We start from the raw sequence: 19,027 nt of genomic DNA, 5'->3' as shown, positions 1-19,027 counted from the left end.
GTATTATCGGGCTCCAGATGGCAATAGTGATAACTTTGTGGAATTTTTCAACACATACCTTCGTTTTGTCAATGATAGTGGTTATACCGTTATTTCAGGTGGGGATTTTAATACTGACATGCTGAAAGATACTGCATTGAAGAGGGAAATGAATATGATCACAGAAACCAATGGGTGTATGAACAGAATAAATATTCAAACTAAAGCTAGTGTAAGCTCTGAATCTTTAATTGATCTATTTATTAGCAAAGCCGATAGTGAAAATATAAAATCCGGAGTTGTAAGCTACCATTTAAGTGATCACCTTCCAATATTCATGTGTTTGAAAACTAGGAACCTTAAACAAAATAGAAATAACGTATCGTACCCGTTTCAACATATAACCACCGGAAAGTTGAATGCATTCAGACATGAGATGGCAGATACTAAATGATGTGATATGTTTGGTTTCGAAGAGTCTGATGCTGCTAATGACAAAACTATTAACCTACAAAATTATTAACCTGTACATGCCACTTTGCGCCGTTCGCCGAGCAACCCAAGCTTTGCTATCCCCATTGTACCTTTGGAAAGGGAGTCCCATACGATTTCACCGAAGTTTTGTCGACAACATTCGTTTTTTGTGTGCAAAAAGCAAAGAAAAAAAAAATTCGGGGAAAAAAAAAAGCAAGGTAGTTCTGTGGATCCACATGGGGTCTGCTGTGTATGAAGAGACACCTTTCCACTAGGCTACACTTTCCCTTCGCAAACTCGTAACAATTAGTTGTATACGAGTTTCGCGTCGTGCGTATAGCCATTTCCGATCGAGGTGCACGACGTAGTGCGTATAGCTTTACTCTTCCATGAAACGCTCGATTTACCCTGCAGGGACTAGTAGTGTCGAGAAAACTACGCCACTACCCTTTTCTGTTGAGAGAACTGTGCAACAAGCTTCTCCGAAATGTGAATCCGAGACATTCGATAAAGTCAAAACATCATTATCGCATGACCATAGCACGTAAACAAAACAGGTTGTATGAACAGATTTTTCACACTTCGAACACATTTCTTGTTGTATTTGAGACTGGGCTGTCCTCATGCTTTAACCTAGTCTTGGGTTTACCAAAATGCTTCAAAAGTGGTTGGTGCCAACCACTTTTGCTTCCAACTTTGCACCCTCTTCTAAGTGAGAAGGACATAGTTCTAAGTCAAAACATAAAGATTTATCAATGAGAACTTGATTGGAACATCATGTCTGACTGCAACTTTCATTTTAGTGAGGAAACGAAAAAGTTTGCCGTGGTGGAATTCCTCAATGAAAACACTGTGGAGGCTGTCCCGTTGTCATGGGTCAGCGAGGATAAGCGAGGCAGGCAGCTATGCTACTGGCCTGACAACATGTCCGGAGTGGAAATAAAAAATTATGTGAAAGTGTCTCACATTTCTGATGGAAGCTGGCCCCGCTACACTGTAAAGATTTTGGCAAGATGCAGTGAGTTTTCTTCTGTGTTTTGTACACCTCCACATATTTTGTTAAATCATATGGATTTATTTACTCTTCGTTAGCATACTTGTTCACATCAGCCTTCATTGCGTCCCTCTTTTGAAGTGCAGCTGCTCTGTTCTGTTCAGTGAGCTTTATTCTCCTGTTTGTGACAAGTTCCCATTTACAGTAATGGTCATGGCAGAGGTTTTATGCACTAAAATTGAATGCCAGAAAACATTGTGCATTGTGGGGCATAAGCATATTTGACAGAATTTCTAGCCTGAGCTCAAGCTCTTTATTGTCTTCTTTCACGAGCTGTGTATACCGTAAAGTACCGAGCAAGTGCCCATTAAAAATTTGGAGATAATCGCGAAAAAGTGGTGGATGGGCACTCGCTAGGTCATCAATTTTAGGCATATTTGTACTGAGCATAATTTTTCAGATGTTAGAAAATTTGGTGGTGGGGAGATGGCCGGTATTTTAATGGTATGTGCAAGGTATGATTATAGCGCAACTGACAGTTTGTGTAGCGAAAAATGTACCTGTGATGTCTCGTCTTTTGTACATTGAGACTCGGGTTCTGTCCAGTCATATTTCAGTACATTATTGGAGGTGGGAGGGTACTTACGGTCTTTTATTCTCTGTACAGACACCTACAAAAAGGCAAAAAGGAAAGCAGGTGAGGCCGAGACTCTTTCCTGTCTTGAGACAACAGATGCTGGCGAACCTGATGACGAAGGTGATTATGCTTACATTTCTAAAATTTGTGTTGGAACAGAAAAGTACAATGTTATATCCCGTGTCATCGCACCGAGAACGAGGACACAGCTTTTGCAGGGGTTTCTTGTGTAATATGTGTTTCTTGCCCATAAAGAGGAGTGGGCGATGTCTTGGTGATGAGCAATAGCTCAGGATATTATGATAGGTAGAGTGCGCAGTTAATAACTCTTGTTTTGATTTACCTTCAGTAGCAGCCGGCGGATCTCAAGACAGTAACGCTCCCAGCAGCACACACGGTAGAGAGACTTTGCCAGCCCCCCGTGAGTGTTCAGCACTACACCGCAAATTTATTGTTGGAATGGTTTTGACTAATGAATAATTAAAATATTATGTTCCTTTCATAGTATGTCGATGGCCTGCAGTTGAGGATGGCCGGCATGCAATAGAAAATGCTATGCAAAAGGAAAGAAAGAATATGATAGAAGACATAGAAGTATTCTAAATTCTATAGCCTGCTCTAGTAAGATTGATGGCAGATAATGCCACGTGGGAGCACAGGTCTCGAGCATGTTTTTAAAACGGTGCGCCATTTTTATGTCTCCATCATGGGTATTTCCATACAAGAGCCATGGAGACAGTTTGGTCAGTAGAGGAGACTTCACTAGCAAACCTGCCTCTGGAGTCGCACATTTCTCCAGCATTTGCGGTGCGAACCAATTTTAAGCCACATTCAAATAGTCACATCCACTTGTGACCAAAAGGAAATATATCATGAGATAATTGGAGCATGCAAAACGTCGACAGTACTTTAGAGGTCGCTTCTTTTGAAAAGTGAAAAACATTGTCTTCAGAGAAGCTTAAGATATTGACTACACATTCTTACATATAGTGTTACGGTGCTATAATTAAGATAAAATATAGATGCCGGCCAGCTGCGCTAGGAACATTTGAGTATTTACTGAACAGCCGCTGCAGCACGATCCAGAACATACTCTTCTTTGTTGTCTGAGTCGATATACTGTAGAGGCCCTGTCACACTGAGGCAACACGACGGCAACAACAACACAACACATTGTCCAACAGTCGGGCAACTTGTGGCTTGCTCCCTGTGTTGTCCGACAAACCTGTCACATCGCGGCAACAGCACGACAACATGGACAACAACTAAAATGTTGCCTCGGTGTGACAGTTTTCGGCAACAAAAACAGCAACAACTTGTGTTGGACAACGTGTGTTGCCCAGATTGCTGGCTGGCAACACAACATAGGTAGCTTCGATGGTAGAACTAGTCCCCTATCAATAACGTCTTACTCAAATCAAGGCCTGGAAAACGTTATTTATCGCTGGCGTGTTGCTAAAATTTGTTAGATTAATGTTTTTGCTGCGTAGTTACGGAAAGCGATTTTCGAAATAGTCACAGCTACGGTCGTGAACGTTCAGACTGGTTTTGAAATTAGAACTGCCGAGAAACCAGCTCACATTACTGATAGTGAAATAAAATGGCACGCTATACTCACCCGCTACTAAAGTATAATAAAAATAATCCAGAAAACCATAGATTAAAAAATCGAAGCATTAAAACGACCACTCTGATCATGATTGTTGATGCTTGGAACTTGGAAACAGCCGCTGCCAGACACCTGATTTGTTTTAAAAATACCCAGGACGTTTTAGGGGAATGAAGCGATCACATAGCAGGCGGTAGGCAGATAACAGCGTTGAAAAATATTTATTTCACCGATTGTTATGAAGGCCGATCGTGTCGGTGTTGCAGTTTTGAAGCACTGTCAGTTCAGCTCAACACTACGCTACAAAAGACGGTTAGGGGTACTGCCGGTGTTAACTCAATTTTACAGTAGAAATAGGAATTGCATGAAAGAACCGGACAAAAACACTTCATATGGTGGTGAAAATCCCGAACATATATCAGCAATGACACTTTCCTCGGTTAGGGCTATCTGCTTTGTCAGCGAATGAAGAACATTTCGATAAAATAAAGAGCGGAAAATACTCTCAGTGCCAAGTTTTCTAATCACAGTCACTGGTTGATGTCGTACCGTGGTAATTCCCGGCCCTTCGAACGCGCTAGCACTTCGTAGAGTCAGATTTCCAGCAATTCCGCGTCGTACACGAACGAAAGTAAACAATTAAGATGGCGGAGTGTTCCCCGTGTTGTCCTCGCCGTCAGCACGGTGCGACAGGGTTGTCGAACAACAAATCGGGCAACACGGTTGCCGGGCGGCAGCAACATGTTGCCCGATTCTTGTTGTTGCCGCGATGTGACAGGGTCGCCGGCAACACGACTTCCCCGTGTTGACGGATAGAGTTGTCCAACTGTTGCCTCAGTGTGAAAGGTCTTAAGTCGTGTGATCTCTCTAGAGCAGACAATGCTTTGTGAGAGTGCAGGTTAGTTGTAGCATATCCTAGAGTAGAGGAAACCATATCTTTAGCATAATTCTAAGCAATTTTTGAATGTAACCAGATATTGCAAGTAAGGGGTTTGATTGTGCATTAAGTATTTAAATATTTCCCACCTATAAATTATGTTTTATTTTTCAGAAAACTACTACAAGGTGTTTCTAAATAATGTTTCGACTCTAAAATCGCCCGCAAAAATCAGGGACTTGACATATCAAATGGAAACTTACCTCGAATACATCTTTTACTGGTCGGATTTGCACAGTGAAATTTTTAAGTCTGAATTCTGCGTAAATAATAATATTTAAAAAAATGCTTCATGCTTTTTAATTGGTGCGGTTTTCTATTTTCTATTTTTCCATACTTCAAGTAGAGATTTCAATCTCTAATGGGTGAATGAGACTAGTAAATTGTGTATTCAGGGTAAGGTGTGTATATGGGACTAGTAAAATACGTATTCGAGGTAAGTTTAAAATTATGTTGAGCTGCTTATTCTTGAGCGTCTCAAAATAAAGTTACAAGCTACAATTAATGACCCGTTGAAAATTGGCGACTGAGCGTATCGGGTTGTAATTTATCTCAAATGCATATTTTACTAGTCTTATTTACACATCAAAAATTTACCTGTAATTCGTATCTACTTCAAGTACGGAAAGTATAAAAAATCATAACTCGCACATTTAAAGCATTTTTGTATTTTTTTTTCGTGCTAGGAATTGAGACAACATTTAATGCATATATCCGACCAGTAAAGGGCTTATCCGAGATGAGCTTCTACTTAGTACGTCAAGTCCCTGATTTTTGCGGACACTTTGAGTCAACTTTATTCTGAAACACCCTGTAGATACCATGTTACACTGTAAACTACTTATTTTTTGATAGGTCCATTTATTTCGTGGTATTGGCTAAATCTGAAGTTTTTGAATTTTTTGCTGGTACTAATTTTCGCAAAATGGAAGGGCTTTTGTTTTTGAATTGTTCACGAGGCCTATCTTTTTGCGAAATTAATGAAAATTAAGTCCTGGGGAAAATCAAGACTTCTACAGTATTTTCTGACATTTGTGCATTGCATAGTTTCGCAAAATTTTATAATCGGTCAAAATTAAACAACCTTGTTATTTATAGTTCCAGGTCGTTTTGGCAGAGCATCCTCTCAAGGTAATAAGCATTTCACATTTCGCTCTATACTTCATTTGATGGCGTTTACACTCCCACCTTTTGTTCTCTAATCCATAAACTTGAGACTTAAAGCGGCACTAAAGTGGTTTCTGAAGGAGATCATTTTTGTATTAAATTGTTTAAAAGCTATTAGTACATACAAGTTCTGGATTGCAAAATGGCGTCATCATCTCTAGGCAAGAAAAAACATGCGGACTCTTTTTTCTTGCAAACTACATTCTCTGGACCAATGAAAGTCCTACAATAGGTGCAGATTCTGTAGATTTTATTATCATTTCTTTTGAAAAGAGTAATACGCACACACCAGGATAAGACTGCTTTTTGACTACGGGCGATGCCACCACCGCTTGCAGTTGGCCGACGAATAACCTTCGTCGACCACTTCACTCTGGGGAATTTCCTAGGGAAAAAGCGTGTCGGTGATCTTTGGGAACGTTTTTAGCATGGAAATAATGCGCACAATATTGTAATTTTGGGTTTGTTAGAATGCTTGGAGTGTATAGATTGAGTTATCGCCATAATTAAAAAGGTGATCTCAAAAATCCCTTCAGTGCCCCTTTAAGAAAGGAAAGAAGAGATGCTTTGTTATGCAATGGATTCTTTTGTTATCTATGGATTCTTTTGTTATCTATGCTTTTGATCTTTGCCATATGCTGGCATTGAATGGAAGCTTCTATCATTCGTAGAAAGCCATAACAGAAATTAATCTTTTACAACCTCAGACTCTGAAACAAAAAAAGTGTGACAACAGACACAGTTCCATTTTGTTGTGTTCCTGAATCTCACTTTGCAAAAAGTGCATTCTCACCAGCTCGTCTGCTGCCTAAGTACTTCATTATCAAGGCATCTTTTAATGCATGTGAAGGTTTGGTTTTTTTACTGTTGTTTCCTTATTTTTAGGCTCAATTCGGGCAGATCATCCCCTGGAGCCAAGCAAACAGCAGATGAGGACGGAGCCACAGCATGTGACATGTGAGTCTAGCATTTAATTTCTGAATCCGGTGCCAACTGAAAGAGGGAAGGGGGGAGCTAAGAAAGGTAATGGCATTTTTACATGATATGTCTACTTCAGGAGGGAAATATATTACATGCAAGACGTTGGGACGTTGGCCCTAATATCTTTATGTGTCGAGGTCCTGCTGGAAGCTCGGCACCGTGTGCTATCTCACATGCCTGTATTATGGGAAAGAATATGAATGTGTGCGGTATTCGGGGAATCTGTTTTATTCGTTCTCGCACAGCATGAACACTAAGAATAGCTTTGTGACCTTTGTGAAAAGAATAATTATTTTTTTGATGAGTGGAAAGAATTGGTGTTTGCTATGGCTGTGTATATACAATCTTGCCATGTGCCTTAATGGGTGAATCTGGCTATTCATTGAGCTACCCAACCAAACTACATTCTCTGAATACCCAGACGTCGCTGTTCCCGGCATAATAGTTTGCACCCCTAAATTAAGATTCGTTATTGAAAAAATGGCGATGTCAAAATCAGCATTCACATTGCACCGTGCTTTCTAGTTGCATGACGTCACAAAAAAAGCATTTTCGCCACTGTGACAGGAATCCTAAGGAACGCATTACCTTTCACTTTTTTCGTGCTATTGAGCAAGGGCTTTCACACCATTATGCACCATCAAACATTTTGTAATCAGTCAGTAGTTGTACAGCCCAAACAGTGAAAAAGAGACATCAGATGTAAGCATTGGTGCATTGTTGCCAGTGATGACCTTCACTCTGAAGTGAACGCTGGATTTTCACCATATACTGCTGGTTGCCATCTTCTGACAACACTATCAACTTGGCTGTTTATGGCTTGCAGTACATGCTGCAAGTCAGATTCAAAAATTTAGGATATTGATTTTCTTGGTTCGTTTTTACAAGGTTATTCTTTTAGTACAATTTATGCTTATGTTTCTGGCACGGCATACTTGCTGATAAATTTGTGCAGTTTTCCTGAGCAACAAATTTTGATGTACTATTGCAGTAGTAATTTTAGGATTTTTCAGCATTTAGGTGGCACTTGCTAGAGCGACATTATTTTTGCCCATGATAACAAGCATCCGGCAGATAATTTCAAAATATTTCCCACTGCTTGGCTGTTCTTCTGGGTATTAGCCCTAAAGAATTTGATGTATTGGTTTCCAGCCCAGCAGGGGCTACTGGACTCTTGTGATGAGAGCTCGGCGTCAGCAGAGGTGCTGGAGCACACTATCACTCGTAAGTCTTGTGATTACAGTTTTAGTCGTGTGCTATTTGCTATAGCTAAGCCTTTTATCCAGGTTGCTGACCATCTTCAGAGTAGTGAGACATGAAAACATTCCATAAATACTGAGCTAATGATGTCAGTCGAGAATAAAAATAAAGTGCACTCTTCGGCAAAACAGTGAAGGTCATTATGGTACCATACCCATTTTCTAACCTTTGGTGGTAAACAACTAAGGTTATGTGTTTTTGGATAAATCTGAAAAAATCCGAAGAACACTAGCCGATAAAGTTTCTGTCAATTCGGATTTATCCGAAAAACTGAATTTCGAGGTCACAGCGACAAAATAACAGCAAAAAAGACGGAGTTCTACAACTAAACCTTATAAGATCACAAGATCAGTGGTCCCGAGGAGATTCCACTTCATTTTCCTTTGGAATTTGGACTTGCTGACAAAAAGAGGTTTGCTTTCTAACACATTGAGGTTCCTTCGGTACAACGGGCCATGGTACCTGAACCATATTTATTTTGTTTTCGAATTTTTAAGTTTTACGCAGCAAAATTAGCTTTCTATTTCAAAGAATTGGGAATCTAACAATCTCATTGTTTTGGGTGCACACTAGCTCCACCTTTATCTCATTTATTGGAGATCATGAATACAATGCTGGTTAGAGCTATTGTAATAAGGCCCTTCATGTCCATTTTGCTTCGTTCCATGAAATTGTACTGCTCTTCGGGGTTAGTTCAAGTTAATCATTGCCATGCCCAACTTCTTTCGAAGTTACAGGCAGGCAGCATGTGCTAATGGACATGTTTGCTGAGACCATGTTATAGTTTTAATGATTTAGTTTCCAAATTAACGCGGATCAAATGAACAAGGTTTTACCATACTGTAAATGACCTAATTTTCGTGAGTATGTTGGTTTTGCGAATTGCCTACAATTAACGAAAAATAAATACCACAGACAATTCCAGTAAATATTTAAACACATTGGAAGCTACATTGAGATCCTACCACGTTGCAAAAGTTTGCACCGGCGAATAATTAAAATGTGAATTCTGAGGAGTTAATTTATAAGCATTATTTCATTGGCGAATAGTGCTCATTGCTGAGATATCTAATGCTTCATTTGCTTTGCTTATCATTCAGCCTCTGAAACCCATCTGCTCAAGATCGTCCTAGAGGTCCGTGCTCAAAACAAGCACATTGAGCAACAGAACAGGGAGCTTTTGGCCACGGTAGGGCAAGTGCTCCGGCACCTGGTTGCTGTAGAACAGTGTCAGGAAGCAAGGCTAGAGGAACAGGCCAGACCCGATGTACCCGAGCTCTTCGAGATGTCAATCTCTACAATGGAGGAGTTTTGGGCTGTTGATAAGCGCCTCAGGAACGCCACAGACCAGGGCACTGCTGGTATTTATGTTTTTTTTCTTTTTTAATTTAAAAGTTATGAACTTTACAGCTGTTATTGCATAGTTCGGGCACGAACACTTCTCACTTAGCGATCGATCTATTGGTGGGTCAGTTTGTAACCACGAACAAAGAGCGTCACGCAAAACCAAGTATAACAAATCGTGTTACACAACCCTACTTGACACCCAATCATATGCCCTTACGTGACTTATACTATACCAGAGCAAGCAGTAGCAGCAGCAGCAGAAAGAAGACAAAGAGGATAGCGTTAGCTGTCTTTGCCTTCCTTGGCACTACAGATCTATGATTGCTTTATTGATACTGATAAGTGGAGTCTGTTCATTCGCAGAAAGAAATGAAGCAGCAATAAAGTCTTAAAAAAAGAACTAAATAAAAACAGCACACTAATTATTTAGGTTTATTTTCCAAACTTAGCTGTTGCACTCTAATAGGGACCCCTTGTAAAAACACCAGAAGGCTGCATGCACTCTACTGTCCCTGTGCTTCCTCGCCCTCCTCTTGACCCCCTTCCTTGCCACCGCTACCCCGTCATTTAAGCCGGCGAGAGAACATTTTTCATGCCTCCGTTGACTGCGACTATTGAGTTTTTTTACAGGGCATTGCGGCACGGGCAGAAGGCACTGGAGCTTTCGTAACAGATTTATTGTAACTGAAACAGGTCTCGCATATAACAGTAAACAAAGTTTAAAAGAGCCACAGAGTAAACTGAGCTATGTAAATGAAATGGGTTGTGAATTGTGTTCATGGCTACTATCAAGCAGTGTAGGTATGCACTTAGCTGCATAGCACATGGTAGCCAAGGAGATGCTTATAATCACAGGCTTATGATGCCATCAAAGCAGCATGTGAATGAGCAGGAAAGTTTTTAGACAATAAAACTACAAAGTTGTTGCAATAATGCACAATGATGGAGACTGTTGTTTGTCAGCCTTTCCCTGACATCCTGATCTTATTTCTTATGTTGTGTCTGTGTCCTTCTCAATAAGCGCTAGTGAGGGATGTGTGGGGTGGCCTCTTGACGGACATTAGCTTCACTGGATTAAAAAAGTGACACATCTAGATTCCACTAGACAGTTTCATGGACATCATACTGTAAACCAGGGGTTCTCAAACTTTTCGGTCCCACTGAGCCCCGGTAAGCCTAAAAAAATGCCGTGGAACCACCCCACCTCCCTTCGTGCATTTTTGCCGACAGAGAGGCAACACAAGCACAATCTTAGGCGATTTTTGCTTCTGCTGCTTCTCACCTATCCCCATATCAATCGCGATGTCACTACAAAGTAAAATGAAGGCACTTTGCACAATCCTGCCACGCATACAAGACAAGGCTGGGGGGGGGGGGGGGGGGGTTGCAATTTGGGTGTTTGCGAAAACCATTATGGGGGGGGGGGGGAAACCCCTGCCGTAAACGACCCTTTTTTCGTGTGCTTAATATTTCACAATTTTTTTAATTCTTGGCTGCTAATTTCTGCTAGGTGCTACAATCTCAATGCGTTTACATTTTACCGGAATTGTTTGTGGGACCTGTTTTTCAGAAATTTTAGGCGAATCACGAAATTTGCGAATCTTAAGTCATTTACAGTATACAACATTGTCTTCATCTCTGAGCAGATTCAGATGAGGCTCCTGATGTTCGCTCTGGAAGTTTGAACCGTCAAATAACAACGCGACAAGTGTGATTGACAAGCAAGATTTATCCGAATACGCAGGAAGATAACCATTGCCTTCGTTGGTTTAAAATACGGTGGACTTACATTTGAGTATCTTTGTTATTTTCTGTTTGCTCTATAGGGTGAGGATCAAACTATTTTGGGCTTAATATAAAACTCTTTATGCATGTAATGTGGCGTGCCACATTTACATGGCATTATATTACTTTATTCTTTAGGTGTGTTCGTGCCAGTGTACCTTTTTGACATGTCGAGAACTGGTTCTGCCTTTCCAGGAGGGGCAGCTGCTTTCCCTGGGCGAGAGCACCTCTCTCCCGAAGGTCATCCAAGACATGGTGGGGCGGCTGCTGTCCAAGGGGGTGCAGGATAAATTCTCACTCCTTGGACAGCGGTTTAAGCTCTCGTTCAAGAGCACCAACATGTGTGGTGTTATCATTGGTAAGAAATTACTTAAATTTATTACTACCTATAATTAGATGGAATTTATATTACAGTATATATGCGCCGAATATGTTTGCTAAAAGGTTTTTAAATATAGGTCCCCCTTAGTGTCTGAGACATCACTTCATGTATTTTATATGATTTATTTACATTCTCTATCATTAATTCCTTCTATGCATTTAATCCTCATGCTGAAAACTAGTAACGCTTCGAAATAAACGTGAAGAGAAGATGCTGTTTGCCGTTTGGTTCATCTTTTCGTTATGTTTTCCCAGGTTGAATATGAAGTGAATATAATTGAGGTTTAAAGTCCTGAGATGTTGGTGTTTTTTAGTACCACTCCCACGGTTGAAATTCAGTGGAGTATCATGTGAAACATCGATACTCTTCCGTAGGGAAAATGCTTTAGCATAAACAAATCTATTATCTCCCTATCTGTGAGACAGCCATTAACCTTAATACACCTTTTGCGAAATCCCCCAAGCGCCCCGGCCCGCGCGCTAGGAATTGTAGAAGAGATTGTCCCTCGCCTGGCCGCTTTGCCTTGAGATCGCATTGCATTGTCGCTTGCCTCCACTTAATCCTCTGTTTTTCGATTTCATTGCTTATTTTGATCTATTCCAGTGTATTTTTTATTGCTTCTAAGTGTTTCTATTCTCTTCTGCGCGCAATATTTCTTGTGTATATATAGTGTTTGTGTCTTTATTTCGCCTTTTTCAACGGGGTTGCCGACGGACAACACGCCGCTTCGCGCGTCGTTCCCCGAATAAGTACTACCGTTGCTACCGATTCCTATCGTGCCGTTAGCAGTTCATTTTGGTTCATTTGACCCGTGTGCAGTCGAGAGGAGCCGTTTATGAACACCCGCGCACATGTCATAGGGGTAGGCAGAGCTCCGAATCAACAATCGCGACGCGAGAGCCGAGTACGCTGTGATTTGGCCGCCCGTGCTCGCTCCGTTGACTTGCACTGTAGCGTGTGCCTTCGAGTGCCGCTTACTTGACCAAGATACAGCACGCTGCTTTGTCGCCGCGAACCATTTGTTTGAATGTTTACGAAGCTGAGGCATATGCAACGCTGCAGCGCGATCCCTTCGCAAACGCCGACGGCTCAATGTCGCGGCTTGAATGCACTTATGGCATGCCTTCGTAATCTATCTGTGAAGCTGTTTTCAGTTGCCAAAGCCCTTTTTCAAATGCAGAGATCTGTTGCCGGGAATAATTTGTCCGATTGCCTGCGAAGCTGTAACACCATTCGTCATATCCAACGTGCGGTGCCTGACAAACTGCGCGCAGCGGCGCGAGCCTTTTGCAAGCGCCGGTGGCCCAACGTCGCGGCTTGTATGCGCTTTTGGTATGCCTCCTAATCTATCTGCTACATGGTTGTCAGTTGCAGACACCCTTTTTCAACTGTAGAGATGTGCTGTCACCCAGGCAGTCATCTTGAAACTCTTAGTTCCTTCGATAATTTTATTTCTCGATTCAAGATGTCAGCTGATGCTCGAGTTAAGATGTAAGCAACTGATAACCGCCGAGGAGACTGATCATGAATGCATGCCAAAGGCGCATACAAGCCGCAATGTTAAACCGCCGGCGCTTGCTAAGGGCTCGCACCGCTGCGTGCAGTTGTCAGGCGCCGCTGCGTTGGATATACCTAACGGTGTTACAATTTCTCAGGCATTCGGACAAATGATTAGCGACGGCAAAGCGGCGTGCTGTATCTTGGTCAAGTTAAGCGGCACTCGAAGGCATACGCTACAGTGCGAGTCAACGGAGCGAGCGCGGGTGGCCAAATCACAGCGCACTCGACTCTTGCGTCGCGATTGTTGATTCGGAGCTCTGCCTACCCCTATGACATGTGCACGGGTGTTCATAAACGGCTCCTCTCCACTGCAGCGGGTCAAATGAACCAAAATGAACAGCTAACAGCGGGATAGGAATCACTAGCAACGGTAGTACTCACCCGGGGAACGACGCACGAAGCGGCATGTTGTCCGTCGGTACACCCGTTGAAAAAGGAGAAATATTGCGCGCAGAAGAGAATAGGAACACTTAGAAGCAATTGAAAATGCACTGGAATAGATAAAATTAGGCAATAAAATCGAAAAACCGAGGATTAAGTGGAGGCAAGTGACAATACAATGCGATCTCAAGGCAGAGCGGCCAGGCGAGGGACAGTCTGTCCCACAATTCCTCGCGCGTGGGCCGGGGCACTTGGGAAAATCACAAATCGTCTATTACCCAAAAAAAAAATTATGCAAAAAATTTTGAATTTTGAAAATGCCATATTTACATCTGCTAACATCTAGAGGGTATTCCCAGAAAGTTTCATTAGTTTACACTGCATGGTTAATTATTTATAAGTTATTTTCGGTCCACCGATGCCAAAGAAAAAGTAGAGGTTGGAGCACTTTGAATGCATTTTTCTCCATTCCATTTTTTGGCATAAATTTCACTTTAGGAAAACCCCTTTTATTATTATGTAACTTGGATTCATTTTGAAATTGTTATGGGGTGAAATTTTAAGGGGAAGATAGCTATAAACTTGCATTTTTTTATTTTTGTCATTTTCATGATGCGAAAAATATTTTGGATAAAGAATGGAGATTTAGAAAACGGTATTTGTGTTTATGTGGCTTTTTCGTCATGAAAGATGGTATATTATAGATATATAGCTCTAGAGCTATCTGGTCTGAACTGTCCCAAAGCAATATAGCACATGGAAATGACAAAATTATAAATAATTTCAAAATTATAGAACCACTTTCATCTTTGAACATTTGTAATTTTTTTTTTGTACTTCACTCAGGTTAACAAAATTTGCCACAAGTGTTCTCAACATCAACAGAAACAAAACCTGTAAATGTCATTTAAATCGGGCAAGTGGTTCAAACATTCACTTTTTTGGGTAGTGTCCCTTAAGGGCAGTTTTTTCATGAAAAAACAAACAAAAAAAAAACTAGTATAATCTGCACAGTTCCTGACCAGTACCTTGCATGGAACTAGTCTGCAAGATATTGATTTGCACTATCATTTCACTAATCTGCATGATTCAATAATTTTTTTTACAGGTGCAATACGAGCCCGACTGCCGTCATGTGTTGTGGAGGCAGCGGAAAAGAAGCTAAGCCGGTACCTTTCGGGGGCACCTGACAGAGAAGGTGGCAGGGCCAGGAGGGTCCAGAAAAAGTCCCTGTCTGAGGAGGTTCAAGAAGCTCCTGCGACCTTGGCCCCCTCCCTTGACGAGGAGCTGGACACCCTTCCCGAGGTTCCCGACCAGCAGTTTGAGTGAATAAACACCCCTGTCACGGTAACAATCTTGTATGTTCCCTTCATGTATATATGCTACCCAGATTGATGTGACACAATTGTTTTAACAATTGGTCATAACTATGTCAGGGATGTATTTTCTCCCATACAGAGTGCGAAGATGTTAAGGTCACCACTTAATGCAAAAGATGTTCTGTAGTTCTAAAGATGGGTAATGTCAACCAGTTCACTTGTCTTATTACTTTATTCAATCATATTATTAAATGGACCTGAGAAAGTTCTCATTTTCATCCTTAAATGAATTTGGTCTCGTAAGAAACTAGCTCTTCGTTACTTTTTTTTCAATGCAATGCAATGCTTGGACTGCAAAGATCACTGGGGCAGATGCTGGAAAGGCTTGATGCTGACGGGCAGATATATGCGAAGTATACCTGACATTCCTAGCAGATACAAACTCGTATCCTTGTGGGTCTGTGCCGGGTATGCACGATCCCGCTGCCACTTGCTGTCACTGACTGGCAAATAAACTGGCACTGACAGTCGCTGGCTGGAAAATAGGCTGGCACTCTCTGTCACTGACTGGCAAATAGGCTGGCACTCACTGTCACTGATTGGCAAATAAGCTGGCAACAGTCACTGACTGGCAGATAGGCTGGCACTGACAGTCACTGACTGGCAAATAGGCTGGCACTCACTGTCACTGACTGGCAAATAAGCTGGCAACAGTCACTGACTGGCAGATAGGCTGGCACTGACCGTCACAGACTGGCAAATAGGCTGGCACTCACTGTCACTGATTGGCAAATAAGCTGGCAACAGTCACTAACTGGCAGATACGCTGGCACTGACTGGCAAATAAGCTGGCACTCACTGTCACTGACTGGCAAATAAGCTGGCAACAGTCACTGACTGGCAGATAGGCTGGTACTGACCATCACAGACTGGCAAATAGGCTGGCACTCACTGTCACTTACCGGCAAATAGGCTGGCATTCACTGTCACTGACTGGCAAATAAGCTGGCAACAGTTGCTGGCTGGCAAATAAGCTGGCACTCACTGTTGCTGACTGGCAAATAAGTTGGCACTCACTGTCACTGACTGGCAAAAAGCCCCGACTGGCAAATAAGCTGGCACTCACTGTCACTGACTGGCAAATAAGCTGGCACTCAGTGTCACTGACTGGCAAATAAGCTGGCGCTCACTGGTACTTGCTGGTGTTTTACTGTACCACAGGTAGCACGCCGGGGATACACGCTGGCAGCTTACTGGGACAAGGTTGTCCACCCAGCGTAACAGTGTGTCGGTAGGTCCCCGGTGCTGGCCAGTGACGGGGAATCGCACTGGCCCGTTGTCGCCCCGCGGGGCGTTTCCAGCGTCGCCCCAGTAGGATCTTGCCGGCAGACCGGTACCGCCCCATTCCCAAACCGACGAGTTGTGCTGCTTGGGACGTGACTGGCACTCTCGCTATCGGCGCTCGGGAAAAATGGCGCCGGGTGTCGCGATTTCGCCGCCCCGATTACTGGTCAGTTGTGCTACTCATTTTCCGTTGCAGCTGTACTAGGCTAAGAATTTAGCGACGAAAGTGGAAATACTGAGGGCCTTGGAGGGCGGTGTCTTTCGACAACTTATGGAAAGTTACGACGTCAAGAGAAGCACTTTGGCCACGTACGTAAAAATTTTGGCCGATATCCTACGGGCTTTTGAGAGCGAGAAGTTCAACGCGAAAAGAAAGCGGCCTTGGAAGGCGGTGCACCCGAAACGAGAAGAGGCCTTGCTGTGCTACATTGTCAGCGCACGGGCTGCGTAGCTCCGACAGTGCGAGTGCAGTGGAGCACTCGACCGCGCAGAGGAAAGTTGCCGTCTTCGCCCAAGTGTCGTCCAGAAAGCAGGCGGTAATAACAGATTTTTTCTCAAAATAAAGGTGTGTCACAGGGCAACGTTTTCGCGCAGCTTTCTTTGTCCTTTCGATATTTCTACTTTCGGTTAATTCGGACATTTTTGCCGGTCCCATGAGATTCGAATTAACGAGGTTTTACTGTAGTGGCACGGCAGATTCTATACTTGTTTTGCTTCAATCTTTGTAAGGGGGACGCTGTAATCCAATTCTACTCATCTCTGGTGTACTAGATAGCACCATATTTGCAGAGATAGTCTTCAGATTTTGTAGTTCCAGCAAAATATATTTCAGCTTATAAAATATTTGTTATTTGGCTTGTAAATTTTCAAGCAGATCTAGATTGAAGGCAGCAAATATCTTACCTGCAGTCATGGTATGTGTCCGAAGTATATTGCATTAAAATAATTGACCCAACCTCTTATTTTTGTTTTCAGTGCCTCTAGCGAATTGTGGATGCTAGGATTGCTTTTCTTTGTTTCACATAATCTACAACACTTTTTTCATCTTTATACTCAGTGCAGCCCTTGCCGAACGGAAGCTAGCATCGACTAGGCCAATTCGTTCCTGCATCATCAGCCAAGCCGAGGATCAGGTCCATGGCAGTCTGCGAAGGTTGTTGATGGTAAGCTGCCTTATATATACAGCTGTCTAATAGCAGCTTGTCCTGGATGACAATTTGCAATGCGTGTTTATGTTTTAGAAAGTGAAATTTGCATGGGCATACTTGCAACGTGAAACCTCACCAAGCCTGTTCTGATCTTTCATCCTTTTGAGATTTCAGTACAGCCGTTTCTGCTGCACACATACTGCCTACTTTGGCCAAGTAGAGACTTGATCCATATGAAGGTAAGCAGGTGATTATCAACTGCTCAGTGCTGTCCGTGGTGACGCCCTCTCCTTATCAGATGACTTACCATGCTTGGTTCGCAAGGCATTTGAAAAGGAGAGCAAGTCCGCTGGTGCATGATGCTCCCAGTACTGAATAGTCGACGATCGCTTGTTCACAATCGTAAAGATCACGACTGTACTTCAAGCTCGGCAAGTGTGACACTTATGTGATTCAGCCAGTGGCTGTGCAGTATAAAACGCGCCCAATTGGCAACTTTAATGCAGTCTCGTGTAGTCCCATTGATGTTTTCTTTTGGCATGCATGATATGTGTTCACACTTTTGTTTCCTCGCTTACCGACAGTCCTAGCTGTCTGCAGAGAGTGAGTGCGAAACAAGCCAACAAGCCTCTAAAGCTGTATGCAGTGCAATTTTGGTCTATTGTGCAAGCGAGGAAGAAGACTGCTCGTTTGGCTGTTGAGGCTGTGACATAGACATTAGATAGTTTTATCTGAGCATTGTTAGACCTGCTCCACTCAAAAGGAAAGCACCTGCATGCACACAACGCTCAGTCAGCAACGACCAACCGGAGCGCAGATGCCGATGGAGAAGACAATTCCTGCACCCCTATGGCCACTGCCGACTGAGCGTTACGTGCATGCCTGGTTAATTTCCCGCTCAGTGGCTGAGCTGAGCGGGCCGTAAAAAGCGCTCAGCTAAAACTTTTTCTGATAGGGGGTGGCTGACGCATAGATATTTCAGACAGAGGGATGGCCGACACTGCTCACATCAATTCTCAGTGTGAGCAGCTCTCATCGCAATACGGAAATTATGATTAAAACTTCCTCTACCCGTTTCTGAAGGTTTTGGGACATGTGCTCCTGGCAGTACTGTTGGGCTAGACATCATTACACCCAGATCCACTCTAATAAATTCTAAGAGGATGAAGTCAGTTGCCACATAACTTGTGCAAAACTAAATCTGGAACTCACTCCTCCTTCCTGTTTTCCACTGTATTGAGAACCTTGTCCCAGTATGTGATGGGTATGTGAAGAAAATTGACCAGATAAACAATATCACTTAGAAAATAGATGCCCCATACATATTAACCTGCATCTACCAGCCACTGTACACTACCTCACTACTCATTTGGTATCTTTCAAATAATATTCCTGACCTGTTCGCACCTGTAGACATCTTAATGATGATAACGAGGGAATGTTTCATCTCATGGGATGTCATATGCTTAAAGTAAGTGAGGCTTGCGGGCATTTTAAAGGGCTAGGGCATGCCGATGGAAAACACTCAATTTGAGTTTGATGGTGGACGCTGGTAATATATACTAGTTTTTGTGTAAGTCGCTATTCTTTATTTCATGAAGTCTGCAGATGACTTTTAGTCGTCAAGTTGCCATTATGTGGGAACCGGGGTGTCATACTCTGCAATGCATTACATGTTTACCTGTGTCTACCCAATCTCATTAGTATGTGTACAACGGTGAGC

At 42.6% G+C, this 19,027-nt stretch overlaps 1 protein-coding gene across 1 annotated transcript; it reads left to right on the top strand.

Moving 5' to 3' along the window:
* Window positions 1-1,106: 1,106 nt before the first annotated feature.
* LOC115309871 lies at window positions 1,107-14,822 on the top strand. The gene is made up of 10 exons (XM_040210467.1): window positions 1,107-1,120; window positions 1,257-1,471; window positions 2,115-2,204; window positions 2,434-2,505; window positions 5,729-5,761; window positions 6,683-6,754; window positions 7,931-8,002; window positions 9,139-9,407; window positions 11,366-11,528; window positions 14,602-14,822. Exons 1-10 carry the CDS (start codon window positions 1,107-1,109, stop codon window positions 14,820-14,822), a joined length of 1,221 nt encoding a protein of 406 aa, XP_040066401.1.
* Window positions 14,823-19,027: the final 4,205 nt, after the last annotated feature.

This window comes from Ixodes scapularis, unplaced genomic scaffold (genome assembly GCF_016920785.2).
Source record: "Ixodes scapularis isolate PalLabHiFi unplaced genomic scaffold, ASM1692078v2 PGA_scaffold6__148_contigs__length_123643588, whole genome shotgun sequence".
Classification (NCBI taxonomy): domain Eukaryota; kingdom Metazoa; phylum Arthropoda; class Arachnida; order Ixodida; family Ixodidae; genus Ixodes; species Ixodes scapularis.
This window is presented reverse-complemented; position numbering and strand designations above follow the sequence as displayed.